The 17393-nt window shown below is 31.3% G+C and overlaps 1 protein-coding gene across 4 annotated transcripts in view; it reads right to left on the bottom strand.

The window, feature by feature from the left end:
• Positions 1 to 4192: 4192 nt before the first annotated feature.
• Positions 4193 to 17393, bottom strand: part of ARHGAP5 (Rho GTPase activating protein 5) — a 111419-nt gene continuing 98218 nt past the window's right edge. For all 4 annotated transcript variants that reach the window (XM_019754531.3, XM_074328127.2, XM_074328128.2 and 1 more), the window contains 4 exons: positions 15557 to 15634; positions 12810 to 12941; positions 11004 to 11109; positions 4193 to 7131 (listed from right to left, as the gene is read on the bottom strand). In XM_019754531.3, the coding sequence (XP_019610090.1) occupies positions 6804 to 7131; positions 11004 to 11109; positions 12810 to 12941; positions 15557 to 15634 (644 nt within the window). In that variant the 3' untranslated portion in view covers positions 4193 to 6803. The remainder of the gene's footprint in view (positions 7132 to 11003; positions 11110 to 12809; positions 12942 to 15556; positions 15635 to 17393) is intronic.

Below are 17393 nucleotides of genomic sequence, written 5' to 3' on the forward strand. Positions count from 1 at the left end.
GATGCCCAGACTGAGACCAGATTCTGCAAAAGAAATCAGATGGGGGAAAATCCTCTGAATAGTTCTCCCCTCTGTGAGGCTGAATCTATTTTAGACCTCATTTCAACATCACACTGATGCTTTTAAAAACATGGCTTTTGAAAGTTATCCTTTTTTGTTGTTATTGGTGTGTTGACCTGCTGTGACCTACTATATCTCATAGGAAAACCGAACCTCTATAGAGGTTCAGTATAGTAAGGCAAATATTAAAGTGGTAGAAAAATGAAAATCGCAGCTTTGGAAAATTCAGGATGTACAAAGTTAAATTAGAATACTAAAAAGCATTCTACAATATAAATTACTCTCCTCTAATTCCTTGCCCTATTCCTTTCACTATCACTGTTTTCTCCTATTTCTTTAGTAGAACACTTATTCAGTTAAGGGGGAGATGGAATTGTAAAGTTAAATTTTCTAGAAAATAACATTAAAAGCTTCCTAATAAGCCCAGAACTCTGCCATTAAAAAGCTTAGTTTTGACTAGATTATTACAATCTATGATTACAAAATTGCTTAGTAACTATCAAGTCTATGTATTGATATAATGTTGTGTTTAAATTTAAATGTCAAGGTTTTCTATGTAATTAACCCTTACCATATAATTTCTTCCAGAAACTCTTTTTGTCTTCCCCAGAAGCAATGTATAAGGACATAACTGGAAATAAATCGGTTCTTCTTACACCTTCGAGATTTCTGTAGTTGGACAATTTCTGGATATCTTGATTCTTAGAAAGTTGCCAAAAGTGATTCTGATGTTTGGAAACCACTGCTGTAAACAGAAAAATACTAACAACCCAGCATATTCTGAAAACTCCTATGGTTATTTTTAGCTAAAGGAAGTTGTTTTAACTTAAGTCTGAATCTGTTAAGATTTATCACCTATAATTCTCATGTAGCACTGAGACTACAAACAGCCAAAAAGATTTCAGCAGAGACGTACACTTTGAAGAGCCCATCCATTAAATAATGGTCACATTCTTCCAGATCCATTATGGACATGATTTTGGTATTTTGGGGTTAGCAGTTTAAAAACATTAATCACCTCATTAATCTATGTCACAACTTATTGAAATATTTATATGATCATGACTAAAGTGTAGTGTGTGGAGATAACAATTGTTGCCCTGAAAAATACTTTAAGTCATCCTTAATACAAGTAAGACTGTGAAAGCAATTCAGTTCTGAGGTATACAATTATATCATCAGTTTTATCTTCTGGATGTAATGTTTTAGTAATTTATTATGATCTTTTAAAACGATTATTCCACATAGCACTCATTACTTTCAACTAAAAAAAGTGATTCCCTTTGGGGAAAAAAGGTATTAAGAATAGAGGGCAACTATCATTCTTTGTAAAATTTTACTTTGACCTATCTTGAGTTAATCCATCATAAATTATTCCACATGGTTAAAACTTGGAAGATTTAATTTTACTAATAGTCTAAGCCAGGGTTCACCCAACTATTCTATAATTAAAGAATTGAATTTGGTTTGTATTTTAAAAGTACATTTCTGGTAATGGTTTCTCTCTACAAACCAAAAACATTAAGCAACTATACCTATCAGTGCCAACAAAGATGAAAAACCTGGCAATGAAATTTCCAAGAAGTAAATCTGAGAGAGTATCTAAAGACTACATTCTCTCATAATTTTTTTTAAATCTTTTCAGGTACACATTTAAAATAACCCAAGTCCTACAAAAATAATAGTACGGAAATGTGCCCTGCTTCTAATTTTACTTATCATTTTAGAGTGCTAAATATAAGTTGGCTTCATTGAACACCTACAAAGACATTTATTTATTCAAATACAAAAAATCTAGAGAAAAGAGAAACTAAGAACTCCAAAATTAAAACTGGTAAAATATTTTAAAAACTGGTGAGTACCTAAAAATATTGATTGATTAGGACAAAATACTCAGTTCAAGAAAATGATCTGATGAGTACAGATACATATTTAAAACTAATCTGGATAAATTAGTGCCATGATGAATAAAAAGGTTAATTCCTAAACCTATACCACTTATATTGCAATAAGATTTAATACAAAATAGAAATTTGAAAAAATAGGTTATGACACTAACAGAATCTTAAGTAAAAATTAGGTAAACTATTAGAACAGGAAAGCCATTATTAATTTGTCCACAATAATTTTTACCAGTTGAGGCAAATAAAACTGATAGAAAATCTGTACTGTAGGAATAAGCAAGTATTAAGTTGTTTCTAAACTACAAATTCCTTGACAACTACTTACTCAAAGCCAAAGTTCATATGTTGCAAGTCTTAGCACTCCTAACTACCAGTATAAATGACTAAACCTGAACTGCCAGCATTGCATTAATTTCAAGGTTTATAATTTTATATATTCAACTTAGCAATAACTGAAATTTAAACTTTCCTGGACTACCATTAAGCTTTTAAAAATTATTCCTAGCCTTCAAAATTTTTATTAAAAACTAGTATTAAACACTTCGAGATTTAAACAATGTGAGAACTATGGATTACCCTACCTACACACATAACCACAGAGATAAAACTAACATTATGGGGAAAAATGCAGTAATGCTCATAGTATGATGATGAGATTCAACTGAATACTGAATATTCCCAAAGTTCATTAATTAGATTTTAACTGCTTTAAAAAGATCATGGTACTGGATCCCAGTAATTATCCCATTATCACATCACTATCTCATATCCAATATCCACTTATTGAACATTAGAGGTGAGATGTTAATATTAGAGATGAGATATTAATGCTTCCACAGCCTTCTCAACTACACACAGATGCTACCATAAGAAATCAATTTTGAAGAGTAGATCCTTCCCTTATTAAATCTTAGAAAATTTTATTTTCAGACATTTGATAAATTGAAAAAGCCTACTGAGAACTTCAGGAGTTCAACTACAATAAAAAATTAAACACATCCCATAACTATTGAAACAAATCAGCAATTGTTCAGCCTAAGAATTAAAGTAATTAAAATGATTAAATTCAAGATAAACACAGATTCAAGTCAACCAGACCTTACATAGTTAGATCCATAGAATCTGACAAAAACACCCAACAAGTTTGGCTTAATATTCATAAACCAGGAAGAGAAAACAAAAATATGTTCTTCAATGTAAGCAGCTCTGCTATAAACTAGAATAGGCTTTGAAATATTTCTAGTGGCTGAAATAAATGTCTAGCTACAGCTTAAAAATCTAGATCCAGGTTAACAGCTGAGTCTTGTAAATATGTGCAATCTTGTTTTCCTGAACATTTTAAAAAATACAGAAGAATTTTCATCTGTATGTATATACATGCAGAATAAAATTTGAATCTCTCATGATAAAGTAAAAGCTTAGCAGTATACCTCCCTAATAAAGCTTTCATCATATTGACATCAATCTAAATTATTTCTATTTTCCTATTTTATGCATAAAAAATTAGCTGATTTTTACCAATGAAATGGTAAAATTAGAGGCAACTATGACTTAAAATTACACAGCTTCTTAATGTTTTATTTATAGCATTCTTTATACAGATGGAGCTTCACTGATATTTAATTTACTACAGCATCCTGTGGGTGAAGCACAAAATTGTATTAATTATAAACAAAAAACAAAGCACTTTTGACTTTTAAAAATTACATATATATATATATATATATATATATATATATATATATATTTATATCCAGTTGACAAATAGCATCACAATTATTAATGTATAAAAAACTAAAAATCACCATGGAAGCTAAGGCCTAAGTTCTTATTCCAACTGTTCCCTTTTGTTTATATCTAAGAGGTATTAGAAATTAAATTCCAGTACCTCAAAGAAAATCTCTACATTATTTACAAACAGTATGGAAAATAAAACTGCTTTTCAGCTAAGTTAGATTGCTGTTACCTACAGTATTTACATTGTAAATGTTAGGGAGAAAAAGTACTACTAACAAATACCATCTCAAATAGAAACATATTGTGCCTGGAATTTTATTCTAAAATTAATTGTATATCCTAATGTTTGTTGAACAGAATCTGACTTCCAATAAATCTACTGAAAATTTGAAACAGAGTACCACTAAGCTTCTTATTGCTAATCTAAATACTGTTACAATATTGTAATAACTAGAAGTACTGAAGCTTAAATGAAACAATGGCAACATGTGTGTAGATGGAATTTTATTTAAAATTGTAAAATTATAATGCCTTAATGTTTACCCATAATTATGAGACTACTATTCTTTTCATTCTTTAAGAAGTCTCATATATGTCCCTAAACAGTGAAACCTTCCAGTAACTTACCAGAAAAAAAGTTTAATTATATTATTCTGTTCTTAGAATTATTTTTCTAATATTTAAAAACATATCTAAACCCTTGGCAAAACAAACACAATCAATTCAGTGTAACAGACTGAGCTTTAAACCGCACTTTAACTTTCAATATACTGTAACCTACTCATTAACTGAATCAAATGTAGACTTTTAAATGACTGACTGAAGATTTTTAAATCAATTATAGAATGCAGAGAAAAGTGAAATAAGTTTTGGGGAAGGTGTAAGGTAGGTAATGTAGAAAATGATAAATGCTAGTTTTAATAACAAAAAATGGTACTAAATGCACATAAAAGTTAAATAAACACAGTATAAAAGAGAATAGCTTAAATAAACTGGGATTCACATGTTACAATAGCAAAGTTATGAAAGAGTGAACTGAAGACACGAACAGTTCTGAAAATTCTCTTTTCAGCCTACTTCCAAAGAAATAGTCAGGCTTTTTTCCTGTACATAGTTTTGAGCTTTGTCTATACCATATATAGTAGAAAAATAAATTCTTTAGCAACCTAGAAACAGTTTATAAAACTCTTAAAGTTTAATTTTCTTTGCCAGACATGCCAATGTTAAACTGACAGCTATAAATTAAAGCTATATAGACAATAGGTATTAAGTAATATAGAACAAGTTAAGAATACTACATTTACCGGATTTTTCTTTTTAAAAATTATTGTACTTTCTTAATTCCTGTGTGCTTTGCAATAGGAATAATAGGGACTTTGTTTTCTTAGAAAAGATAATAACATGTAAGAGTATAACACAAGTAAGATAATTTATAATATACATGTACTTCAACAGCAGCCTGGTTCATGTCGACATCTTGATTCTGAAGTTAAAATCAGAAGTACAATCAATACCTAGGACATAACAGTTGGGAAAGACAACATTTATTTTAGGAAAAAATGGAGCAAATCAAACTCTTAGGAGCCTCAAATCTCAAAATCATCTATTTACTATAATACACATAAGATAACCTTAAAATTGCAGTATGAATGAAGATTACAAAATGGACCAAAAGATTTTCTCTTTACTACACAAAATATAACCCAGCAATGAAAAACAAACCATTTTTTTTTTCTTACCAGAAAAAAATGGCACGGTGTGATAATGAACAAATTTTGAATAAAGCCAAATAAAATTTACCTATGCCCCTACTCTGAAAATTTTATCGTTAATTTAGTGTTCTGGTTGTTATCTTCACTAACAAAATGTTTAACCCCAGAAGCAGAAGTCATTTACAGCAAATCTGGTACCAACATCAAAGGAAAAAACTGGGTTTAAAAAATGGTGCAAAAGCCACTTTAGATTTTACTACAACATATCACAGAAAAGAATTCGAATACAAGTTTGCAATTATATATATATACACACTCCAAAGAGGCTGTCAGTACCCAAAGTATTTTTATTGCTATATTAGCAATGGATTTTTGGATATGTTTTTAAGGGCCACATAAAAATAGATTCAAGGAACAGATTAAACTGAAGTCCTAGATTAAAATGTTTGGTTTAAAGAATTTTCTACAACAAATTTCATGTTTATGTATGAAAAGTTATATAACCTTATATGAAAATGTCATGAAGTATTTTCTACACTATACTAAATGTATTTCCCAAGAGGGAAAAAAATTAAAATATCTAAAATATATTAGATTAAGATTACAAGACCATCATAGATCTTTTGAACATGCATCTGTTTATAGAATTAACAGTATACAAAAATGTTTATTTCAGTATGGACCATAAAGAAATGAGTTGGTGACAACTATCTTTTGCACAACATCAACTCACTTTAGCCACAAGCATGTCCTTGGTATGTGTGTACAAGAATTACGTTCATTTACCCCTCATCATATCATCCACAGGTTTACTTAGAAGTAAAGATGAAGGTACAGAAATGTTAAGTGTAGTTTTCTTTCTTTCAAACAACATCCCAAGCATGGCATTAAGTAGCCTGAAATTATAAAATACTTAACTGGGCTTTTAATCATCTACACAGACTTCTAAAATGTAAATTAGGTTGCCCAAATTAGCACATAAAATAACAAAACCAGCCATAAAGCAGGCTGAAAAGCATTAAATGTTTCATATATGTGAGTTTTTTAATCATTTAATTTCTATAGAAAAATTTTATTCACAATATAATGTGACAGAAAATGCCACAGGAATAATATACTGATTGCAATAAGGTTGCATGCAACAGCAGCTTTGTATTTTATAGCTATTTTCGTTTATAAAAATTAAACCTCTCCAGTCATGCTTATCACATGGTCTTAGATTTGTAATGTAAATGATTAAGGAATACCATATATTTCAAAGAGAAAAATGTCTCATCATTTTGAATGTGAATTATCTGTAAGAAACATGAATTATACTACTAAACCCTGAAACATGCATGTCTAGATTTGCTTTTTGTCCATTTTCAGGCTGTCTGCAATCACTTCCTACTCATATAATACCAAGAGGATCCGTCTGTAACTGTGGTTGTATCAGCTGAGGTTGCAATGGTGGTGGTAACTGAAGCGGTACCATTGGTTCCACCAACTGTCCTGGGTTTGAAGGTGGTGGAGGAGCCACAGTATTCGCAATTTCTACAATTTCTCCATTGTAAAAGAAAAACTGACACTGTTGAATGAATGTTTCAACAACAGATTGATGGATCTTAGTGGTAGACAGAAATTCTCGATTTTCAAAATCGGGTCTCATCAAGGTTGGCCAAAAACAGATGGATAAGTTGTCTGCTGTCATTAGGTTGACTTTATTTTGCTGACTAACCCTGAAATGATGATAGGAAAAAAAATTAGAAAATCAATCAAAACTCATTACAATTAAAAAGTCCTAGAGCTGGAAATGATCTCAGATGATTTCTTTTTTCACCTTTTAAATTCAAATTTAAAACATTCTTCTTGTGCATTCTATATTCAACTACATTCTAATTAACAGGAAACAGAAGTAAAATCCATTCCGTATGAGAATCAAAGGTAGTCTTTTAAAAATGTCATACACTGGGGTTTTATGATTTACTTATAGAAGCTACCTTAATTTATGTCAAACAAACTTTTTCTCAAGGTAAAAAAAAGTGACAAATTATTTAAAGAGTTTCTGGCAACAGAAACAGAAAATTTTAAAGCATATTCAAATTCCTTGACTATTGTGAGAGGAAAAAAACACACCATAGTATGCCATCTCTTTGAACCTTGGAAAATTAGAACTTTGAACTTTGGGAAAATCACTTTATCGTACCCTCCAACCAGGAGACTTTTCAACTTTCAAAAAAATTAGTTTCCAGTATTCTAAAAAACAAACTTTTCAATCATTAAATGTCTTGTACATGTTACAAATTTAATTTGAAAGCCAACACTCAGTTCACAGACACACATTCCACCTTAAAATTCTTCAAATGATTTAACAATATAAATATATATATATTTTTTTATATTATAACAATATAAATAAATATATATATATATATATATATATATATATATATATATATATATAAATATATAAAGAGATATTAACTTTATTGCATCCAGTCCTTTACATATGAGAGCAAGGACTTCTACACTAAAAGGCAAATCTTGAATTATAACTCCAAATTACTGAGAAAAAAATCTTAGGTATTTTACCCAACCCTCTCATTTCACACATAAAGAAACAGCTCATTTGCCAGGTAGCAGGAAAATGTTATACTTAAATTTGCATGTCAAAATATTTAAAGGAACCCCCACCACACATAGGATTTACATCTGAGGTAAATATGTGCCCTAAAAAATGTGTTCTGTGATAAAATTCTTCGCTTTTTAAGAAATTAAATTAGAATATTCTGAAGAAAACAACCTTTCGTTAAAATGTGGGCCCAGTCAGGTTTTTTAATGTAGTAGGCAAGTGTAGATTCTGAAAATACCGATAAAGTTGAAAGACATAAGAATATGGGCATCAGGTCTAAGTGGTGCGTCAAAAAGAACAAATCGGTTGGAGATGAGGTGGCCAGGGAAGGCTTCCTTAAAGAGGTAATGTTTGAGTTGATTCCAAGGTGATGAGCTTTGGTAAAATGGTAGGAAAGAAGGGTAATTCAGTCAAAACTGTGGTTTTCTCTACTTCGGTGTACATACCTCTTGGAGGGCTTGTTAAAACACAGATTGAAGACTAGGTCTGGGATGGGGCCTGATAATCTGCATTCCTAACAAGTTCCCAGGTGGTGCTGCCAGCGGCTAGTTTGAGGACTGCATTTTGAGAAAGACTGAACTAGTCATGTTAAGATATGATGAAGGATGAGGCATAAATTGAATCTTTTGGTTAAGTGCTATTAGTTTAATACAGTGGCACTTGGTGTGTGCATGAGGTAAAAGGAAAGGAAATGTAATCAAAGAAGGTAGAACTAGACCACTTAATGTTTAACCGTTTGGATTTTTTCTTCAAGATATACAGTGTTATTTAATCAGCAGTGATCTTTACAGAAAAATCTTTTAGAAAGATCATTCTGACATCAGGATCAAGGGAGAATTAAGAGGAAAAACTGGCAGGGAGAGAGCTCAATCACAAACAAACTCAAGTTCCCCTAAATGAGACATGATAAAGTATAAACTAAAGCAGTGGTAGAAGAACAAAATGGAAAAATTAGGACAAAAAACTGATTTGATGCAATCAATCACTAAATAAGGAGGGTGAAAGAAAATATAACCAAAGAATAACTGGATTAATTTTTGTAATTTTTCAATCACCCATCATACATTTATTTATCATTTATTTCCTAGGACTGTAAGTTCCATGAAATAGGTGACTTATTTATTCACTGTTATGTCCCTAGCCCTTATGAGAGCACAGGAACACAAAGTAACCATTACATACGCATTGAGTATTCCTCTTAAAATTTAAGTCTGATGATGTTATTTCTGGTTCTACTCTCCTGTGGCTTCCCATTACCATTCAGATTAAAGACATGCAATGCTATTTTCATTGAGAAAGTCGTTCACCCCTCCCCCCTCGCCCCAGCGAAGTAAATGTCATTTGAATGCCAGTGTGCTTAGTGACATATACGAGTATACATGAAGCTTCCTTTTTATCTTCTCAGTAAAACATTTTGAGGACTAAAGCTGGTAGCAGTACTGTTCTATATGGTCTGGCACTGCCTCTCTTCCCTTTCTGACTTTATCTCTTACTCTGTCCATCCTTCTCTGCTTGAGTCACATAGGCCTCTTTGTTGCTCCTAAACACATCAAACATAATTTTGCCTGTGTTGTTGTATCACTGGAGCGAAAAAGTGTCTAAAATAATATAGACGGTGGGCTAGCACTATTATTCTTTGAACATACTCTTCCCTTTGTCACTTTTTCCTATTCTTTTTAATGAAGTACAATTGTTATTTTAGCACTTTCACCAGGCCAGACAATAATGTTTACAAACGATCCCTACACTCCATATTGGATAAGGTCTCCTACGGTACCTTGTAAAACACCTATTATACCACGAACCACTTGTATGGTAATTTTCAAAAGAGGAAATTCCACCAATTACACTGCAATACTACGAATGCTGGTATTTTCTCAGGGAGGGAGACTTCAGAGAATAGATACACTAGAAATGCTAATATAATTTTTTTCTATATTGATAGCAACAAAACTTTAAACATTGGTTACTAGTCTCTTCTAAAAGTACAGAAGAGATGTACTTGGTTTGGGCACTGATGATATTAATTAAAAAAACAAACTTCAGTTCATAAAAATGCCAGTAGAAAATATTATGAAGAGTAGACTTTTGACAAAATTAGTACAAATATTAATAATTCTATTCAGTCCCAAGAACAACTTTGTGAATCTTATTCTTCTCAGTTTTACAGATGAGAAAAATCAAGATTCAGCAAGGGTAAGTAATTTGCCCAAAGTCGCAGAGTTAAAAGTGTTTCAAAACCAAGCCTGTTTGATTCCCTGGTTTGTGATTTAAGTATGAGAGTTAAGCTATTATACAATGCTGCCTTTCACTTAATTTATGGCATTGGGAGGAGCATCTTTTTAGACAAAAGCACAAACTTGAAGCTTAACATAGTTAAGGCTATTGATACAGGATTAATGTCCTGCATGTTAGGTAACAGCCAGGGTGGACAATAATATGAATTGAAGTTTCTGATAAAATTTCATTGTGTCAAATATCCAAATAAAACTAGCAAGATACACCAGAGCAACACGGTGTGATAGAAAAAGCAAATGGAACTTCTTAATAAGACTTGGATTCTAGTCATAAGATGTGTCATTCATTAATTATATGACATTAGGCATATAATTTTTTTCTAAATTTAAACCTGAATTTTTCCAACTTCAAATAGGTTGATTGGGTTAATTATCTAAGTGTCATTTCATACTTAAAATTTTAAGATTCTATAAAAGAGAACTGTTAAAGAGTAACAGTGATAATAAAAAAAATGTACTCATACTTATTATTTATATAATCATTACATGTATGAAGAGTCATATACCTTTCTTTAAACAAGTTAATGAAAAATCTGTTTTAAAAATCCAGAAAAACTTAAAGAACCAAAATTGAACTGTGTTCAAATAAGTTTGTATCCTTTTTTTATCTTATACTTACCAATTTAGTTACGTTTGAAATTTGTAGTGTATTTTATTAGCAAAAATAAAAAAATAAAAATACCTGTTTAGATGTGTTATTACATATCTGAATACGTCATAGTTTACAGGATGAAACTTCTTAACAATTTCTTTCAATGCATGAAGACGTTCTGTTTTATCTGGGATTTCTGTAAAATTAAAGTAGTAAGGAATTTGTGTGAAACTCATACATTTAAAAATATTTCATAAAGCTTCCTACTATGCTTATTGTAAAGAAATAATCAAGAATGTGTTTGAACCATTTTGCAAGTAAAACTAATCACTGAAGAACAAGTGACTCAGATGGCAAAACGGGAAATGCTGTATTAGCAATTTACTCAATAAATTTATGTAAGTAGATACTGATTTAGAATTAACTAATTACTTATAAAGCTGTTAGGCTCTTAATATTCATGCTACAAAGAGTAAATATTTTAGGTTTTGCAGGCGCAACTACTTAACTCTGCAATTGTAGCACAAAAGCAGCCACAGGCAGTAAGTAACAAATGAATGCTGTTGTGTTGCAATAAAACTTTTGAAATCTGAATTGCATATAATTTTAATATGTCATGAAATTTCTTTTTAATTTTGTCAACTATTTAAAAATGTAAAAATGATTCTTAGCTTGCAAAAACCTACCAAAAACTGGCAGCAGGCTGAATTTGGCCTGTAGGCCAAAGTTTGTCAATGCCTGATTTAAAAGTATCACCCTATACTTATTTATAATCTACTTTTTTATTGAAAATCTTTCTTCACAAGCAGTACAAGCATTTAACTGTTACTCTCCAAATTTGAGCAAATTATGAAACAGGAAAACTGCAATGTGGTTCTGTAGTAAATAGGAGGTAAGAGAGTGCTTTACTGCTCTTCTTTCTTTCTTTCTTCCAAAAAGTAGGTAATAATGGTTTCCTCTGGAGGAGGCCAATCTGCATACCAACTCATGGTAGTCTAACCAAGTACAACACATCTCATTTGCCACAGATTACTTCTAAATCAGTCCTCAAAAATTTCCTAAGCAGAAAAATTCTGAGGCTATTGTTTACAGTCAAAAAGTAAGAAAATCTAAGCTATCAATTGAACCAATTTCCTAGTTTACATAGGAAAGACTGTATGTATACCTTGTGACAACATACTGTGTTTTTTAACGCAATTTTTTTTAACTTTTATTTACTGTAAGTCTGTTTTTCCAGGACCCATTAGCTCCAAGTCAAGTAGTTGTTCCAATCTAGTTGTGGAGGGCGCAGCTCACAGTGGCCTATGTGGAGATCGAACCGGCAGCCTTGTTGCTAAGAGCACTGCTCTCAAACCAAGCTAACCAGCTGCTCCCTTAACACAATTTTTAATGTAAAGAAAATTAAACAAGAATTCTAACATAAGAAATTTAACAAAATTTAACATAAAATAAGAAAGTAGTCTTACTTTAAAGAGAAGACTTGTAATCAAAAGGAAACAGTAAAAAAGAAATACTTAGAAACTACATTCATTTTAGTCATTGAGAAAACAATGTGGATTAAGCACTACGGTAGGTTACCTGATATTCAAAACAAATCTTCTGCATCATTTTCCAGATAACAAATGAGTATTTGTTTGATAGCAACATCTGGTTGAATGATGCCCAAGTAGGAATAAATACTAAATACCCATTTTCCTGCTTTACTTTTTTCAAAAAGTGACTTTAGACACAAGGCCAAAGACAATTCGATTTTATTCAGAGAAGAATACCATTAACAAACAGTTTTAATAAGTTGAATTTTTATTAGCTACACATTCTAGTGCATGGCTGATTTGAACACATAGCAATCAATATACAGAATCTATCATCCCTCAGAAAAAGGAGGCTTATACTTACTTGCTGCTTCCAATAGCTCTGGATGAAGAGAATATGGAATTAAAGGATCTGGCAGATCTGCAAAGAAAGCTTTAAGAGCTCCAGCTACAGCATTCACTGTTACTTCCATTGATACTAGACTGATACTATGATCTACAAGACAAAAATTAAAATATTTATAATTTATATAATGAAATTTGTATTATAGGAGAAATACGGTAAACAAGTACTTGTAGACCCAAAGATATTTAGGTCTTCTCATCGGCCACCTTTCTTTACAGTCTGATTCATCTCTCCTCCATTATTTTAATATAAACTATATAGATAAGGGAAGAGAGAACCAAGCAAGAAGCATTTTTTGTTACAATATAAAATGTTGTTAGGTATATTGGTATATCGAAGAACATTAGCTGTTACTAACATCTTCTTTAAAATATTTTCTTTACATAAGCTATTTAAAAGAGACCATAAAATTTTTTTTAAAAAAGGGGCCATAAGTAAACAGGAAGACAAAAGATAGGAATTATGCATACAAACTCAAGTTTATACCTTTGAAGTTATATTTAAAATTTTTAATATAAAAATTTAAATTTAAATACTCAGTAAAGTTCTGACTTAAACAATGGGACATAACTAAAAGTGTATCATAAGGTTAATTTTCTATTAAAAATCATTTTTCCTTATAATGAATAATTAGGACAGAACATGTAAAAATACAGACCACAAAAAGAAAACATATTACCCCCATCACCCAGAGACAATCACTGTTTATACTTCAGTATGCTTCCTTTCAGCCCTTTTCTGATTATTAAAACACACACACACACCAAAATATATATCTACATTTTATGATGAATCTCATTATTAAGGCATTGCATAGGTTATCAAAGTTTCACAATTTTCAAAACGTTTTTGAGGGCTTGGTAACATTTAATTGTAATTTCAAACTTGTAGAAAATTGCAAGAATAGAACTAAGAACTCACATATATCCCTAATGAAGAATCACCAATTATTAAACATTTTGTCCTACATAAATATTTTTAATGGCTACAAAATATTCCCTAGGTTTAACAATTTATATAATATTCCAATACTAAACATTTAGATTTATTTCATTTAAAAACATAAAGATGCTATGATAAAGACTTATATGTACTAAAGCTTATTTCCTTAAGGCTGTATTCCTTGTAATAATAGTTACCCAACAAACATTTAATATGGTGTCTGGCACAAAAAATTTTCTTATTTCATTATTCTTCATAGTTACTCTTATCATTCCCATTCTAGATGTGAGAGAGTTGAGATTTAGAAAGATTTAACTTCCCTCTGGCACAATTAAGTGCCAGAACCAGAAAACCAAACCAGGAAGATTAATTACAGAGGCTCTGATATTAACTACTACTTACTTCATTACTGGAAATGAAACTACCAATTTGATACTATAAAATTTAAATAGTTTTTCTAACAAAATATTTTTCAAATGAAATAATACATTAAACAATTCTCTTTCAAAGCAAGGTAAACCACGCACACCACTGAACAACTGACATTTTACCATTTCAACACACATATTAAATTACTTTAGATGGCTATCTAGTATTCTTCCTATAAACACAGGGTAGTCCTCCTTCCTTTAAAAAAAAAATTACAAAAAAAGACTGTAATGAATGCCCTTTTAAGTTATATACCATGTTTCTCCGAAAATAAGACCTAACCGGACAATCAGCTCTAATGCGTCTTTTGGAGCAAAAATTAATATAAGACCTGGTCTTATTTTACTATAATATAAGACCCGGTCTCATAGAATATAATAAGAGAGAGTCTTATATTAATTTTTGCTCCAAAAGATGCATTTGAGCTGATTGTCCGGCTAGGTCTTATTTTCAGGGAAACACACTATTGGTATGCCTACACAAAGACTTTACAAGCTGAATTTCTCTAGCAAAGCTACCTGGATTTTAATAGATATTCATAAACTGTCTCTCAAAAAGCACCCAACCAACAGTATACAACATACTGGCTTGCCTACACCCTACCAACAATCTTTTTCACTCTGATAATAACAATTACAATCTTTTTGTTTTAATTTTTATTTCTTTATAACTGATAGAGGCAGAGCCTATTTTCCTGTATGTGCTGGTTGCTTTCTTCTGATGTGAATTCCTTAATCTAGCATAGATATTCCACACCTTCCCCAGATTTATAGTTTTTCTCCTGATTTTATGTTTTATCCACTGCCTCAATACAGAATTTTTACAGTTTTAGGTAGTCCAGTTTATCATTTTGTTTATACTTTCCAGGTTTCATATCAAGTTTAGGCCTTTCCTTACTCCAAGACTATAAAAAAATAATCCCTCAGTTTTCTCCCTAGTACTTATAATTTTCATTTTTTACCTTTGATCTCATATGGAATTTACTTTAATATGAGTAGGGAATTCAGCTTTGTTTTCCCTCCTAATGGTTAATTAGTTGGCCCAATATCATGGGGATAAAGTTTTAATTGCATTTTTAAATAAGTATTATCTGAGACATACAAAGATGCTGATGTATAAGTTAATTTATTGCTCTTCCAATTCTGGTAATAGATTCATAGTTCTACTGTTTCTTGATGGTGATATCTATTAAGTATTTCTAATCCCACTTTAAAACTCTCTCCTCTCAACATCCATATCCTTAGAAGGTTTTCATACGAAATCATTCTTCCCACCATAAAATTTCAATAAGGAAAACAGTAAAACAAGGATTTTATTTTATATAATTATCTTACCTTGATCAAACTGCTTTTGAATATTGTCTTGATCAGTTTTGTTCCCACTAACTCGGTAGAGTCCTTCAGTACATAATCCTAGAAGAAGAAAGAAATGCATGTTTTTATACATGCATATGTATCTACAACAAATATACTTGACTTTATGTACATCTTAGTGACTTACAAAAATATGGTGGCAGAATATTTTAAATAATTAAATATTTTTGGGTACTTCATTTTAAATAAGCTCTGAATGAATTTTTTTTTTTATATTTTAAACCATTTAGGATATCCAGTTCCAAGCAAAATAAGGAGACACATTTCTTGCACTAAACACAGCTAAATTCCTGAATACAACATATAAAAAACAAACAGCAAAAGACTGAATGGAGAGAAGGTGTATTAGCTAGTGACCCCGGAGCTTGAAGAACAACATGACACAGTTCCCTAGAACAACATGACAAAGTTCCCTGGATTTCCTTTTTGCCTGTTACATGAGTATATCCTGGACTGGGCAACAGAGAAGCCTACAACTCAGAAATACCAATGAGCATAGGTAAAAAATAAAAACAAAACAACACACAGAAAACCAGTAAAAACAAGAAAAGCCTGCTCTCTGTAATGAAATTAAGAAAGGTACAGCCTAGCAAACAAAACAAACACATTTACTAAAACTGTCCTACTACAGCCAAACACCATGGAACCCACTAATTCTCACATGCATTAGTGGTGACCAAGTGGGGAGCCTAGAATTCTACCTTTGCCCAGTAGTAACTAAGGTGCTTGTTCTCATCCCTGGAGTGTCAGCAAGGGCTGAGTGGAGAGCTTGAACTCCCACTCCTCCCCCAAGGTAAGAGAAACCCTCTCCTCCCCATTGTGGTAGTGTCAGCAGAAGCCAGTGGAGACCAAGTTGAGAATGAGGCAGTCAGTAATGGGGCAGCCTTTCTCCCCCGATGATGCAGTGTCAAAGGAAGCTTACTAAAATACAAGATTTAATTAAGATTCAAATACTCATAGCATAATATCCAAAATGTCCAAGATACAATAATAAAACTAAAATCATTCATTATACCAAGAAGAAAATCGCAATTTGAATGAAAACAGTCACAAACACAAAGATGTCAGTTGTGGAATTATCTGACAATTTTAAATCAAATAATTATCTGACAAGGATTTTAAAGCAGCTATCATAAAATACTTCAATGAGCAATTATAAACACACCTGAAATAAAGATCTAACATTTATATCATTGGCCAAAATTCTATACCTATCTCTGTGTTCAATGGAGCACTTCTGAAGCACTTCTGAAAGAGACTCAATTTGATAAGGCATTGTACTCTTCTGATCACAGGCAAAAAAGAATCAATGGGCAAGGATTCTGTCAAACTTATTCCTGGACCAATGTCAAGGCCTCTGTATGGGACAACGTATTAATTCCTTCTAATTTTTCACCTGGTTACAATTATTTTATTCTTTTACAAAGATTGTATAAAGATATGAAAGAGGAACAAAATGTATCTCATACTGGGAGGAAAAAGTCAAAACTCAGAAATCTATAGATATAAAGGGAGCAAAAATTCACTGACAAAAGTTTCATGGGCCAAAGTTATATTTTTAAAAGTTATGAAGTTTTACTGATATAGCCAACATGAATTAATCTCTGATAAATGAAAGAAACCAGACTCAAAAGAATTTAATATGATTCCACTTATATGATGTTCCAAATCAAGCAATACTATTCATAGCGGGGTGAAGATCAGAATAGAGGTTATCTCTGGTGCTTGGAATATTAATTGGGGAGAGACATAAAGGGTGATGAAAATGTTCTATATATTGACAGGTGTGTGGATTAAA

This window comes from Rhinolophus sinicus, chromosome 3, assembly GCF_057876585.1.
Source record: "Rhinolophus sinicus isolate RSI-liver-muscle chromosome 3, RSI-T2T, whole genome shotgun sequence".
NCBI lineage: Eukaryota > Metazoa > Chordata > Mammalia > Chiroptera > Rhinolophidae > Rhinolophus > Rhinolophus sinicus.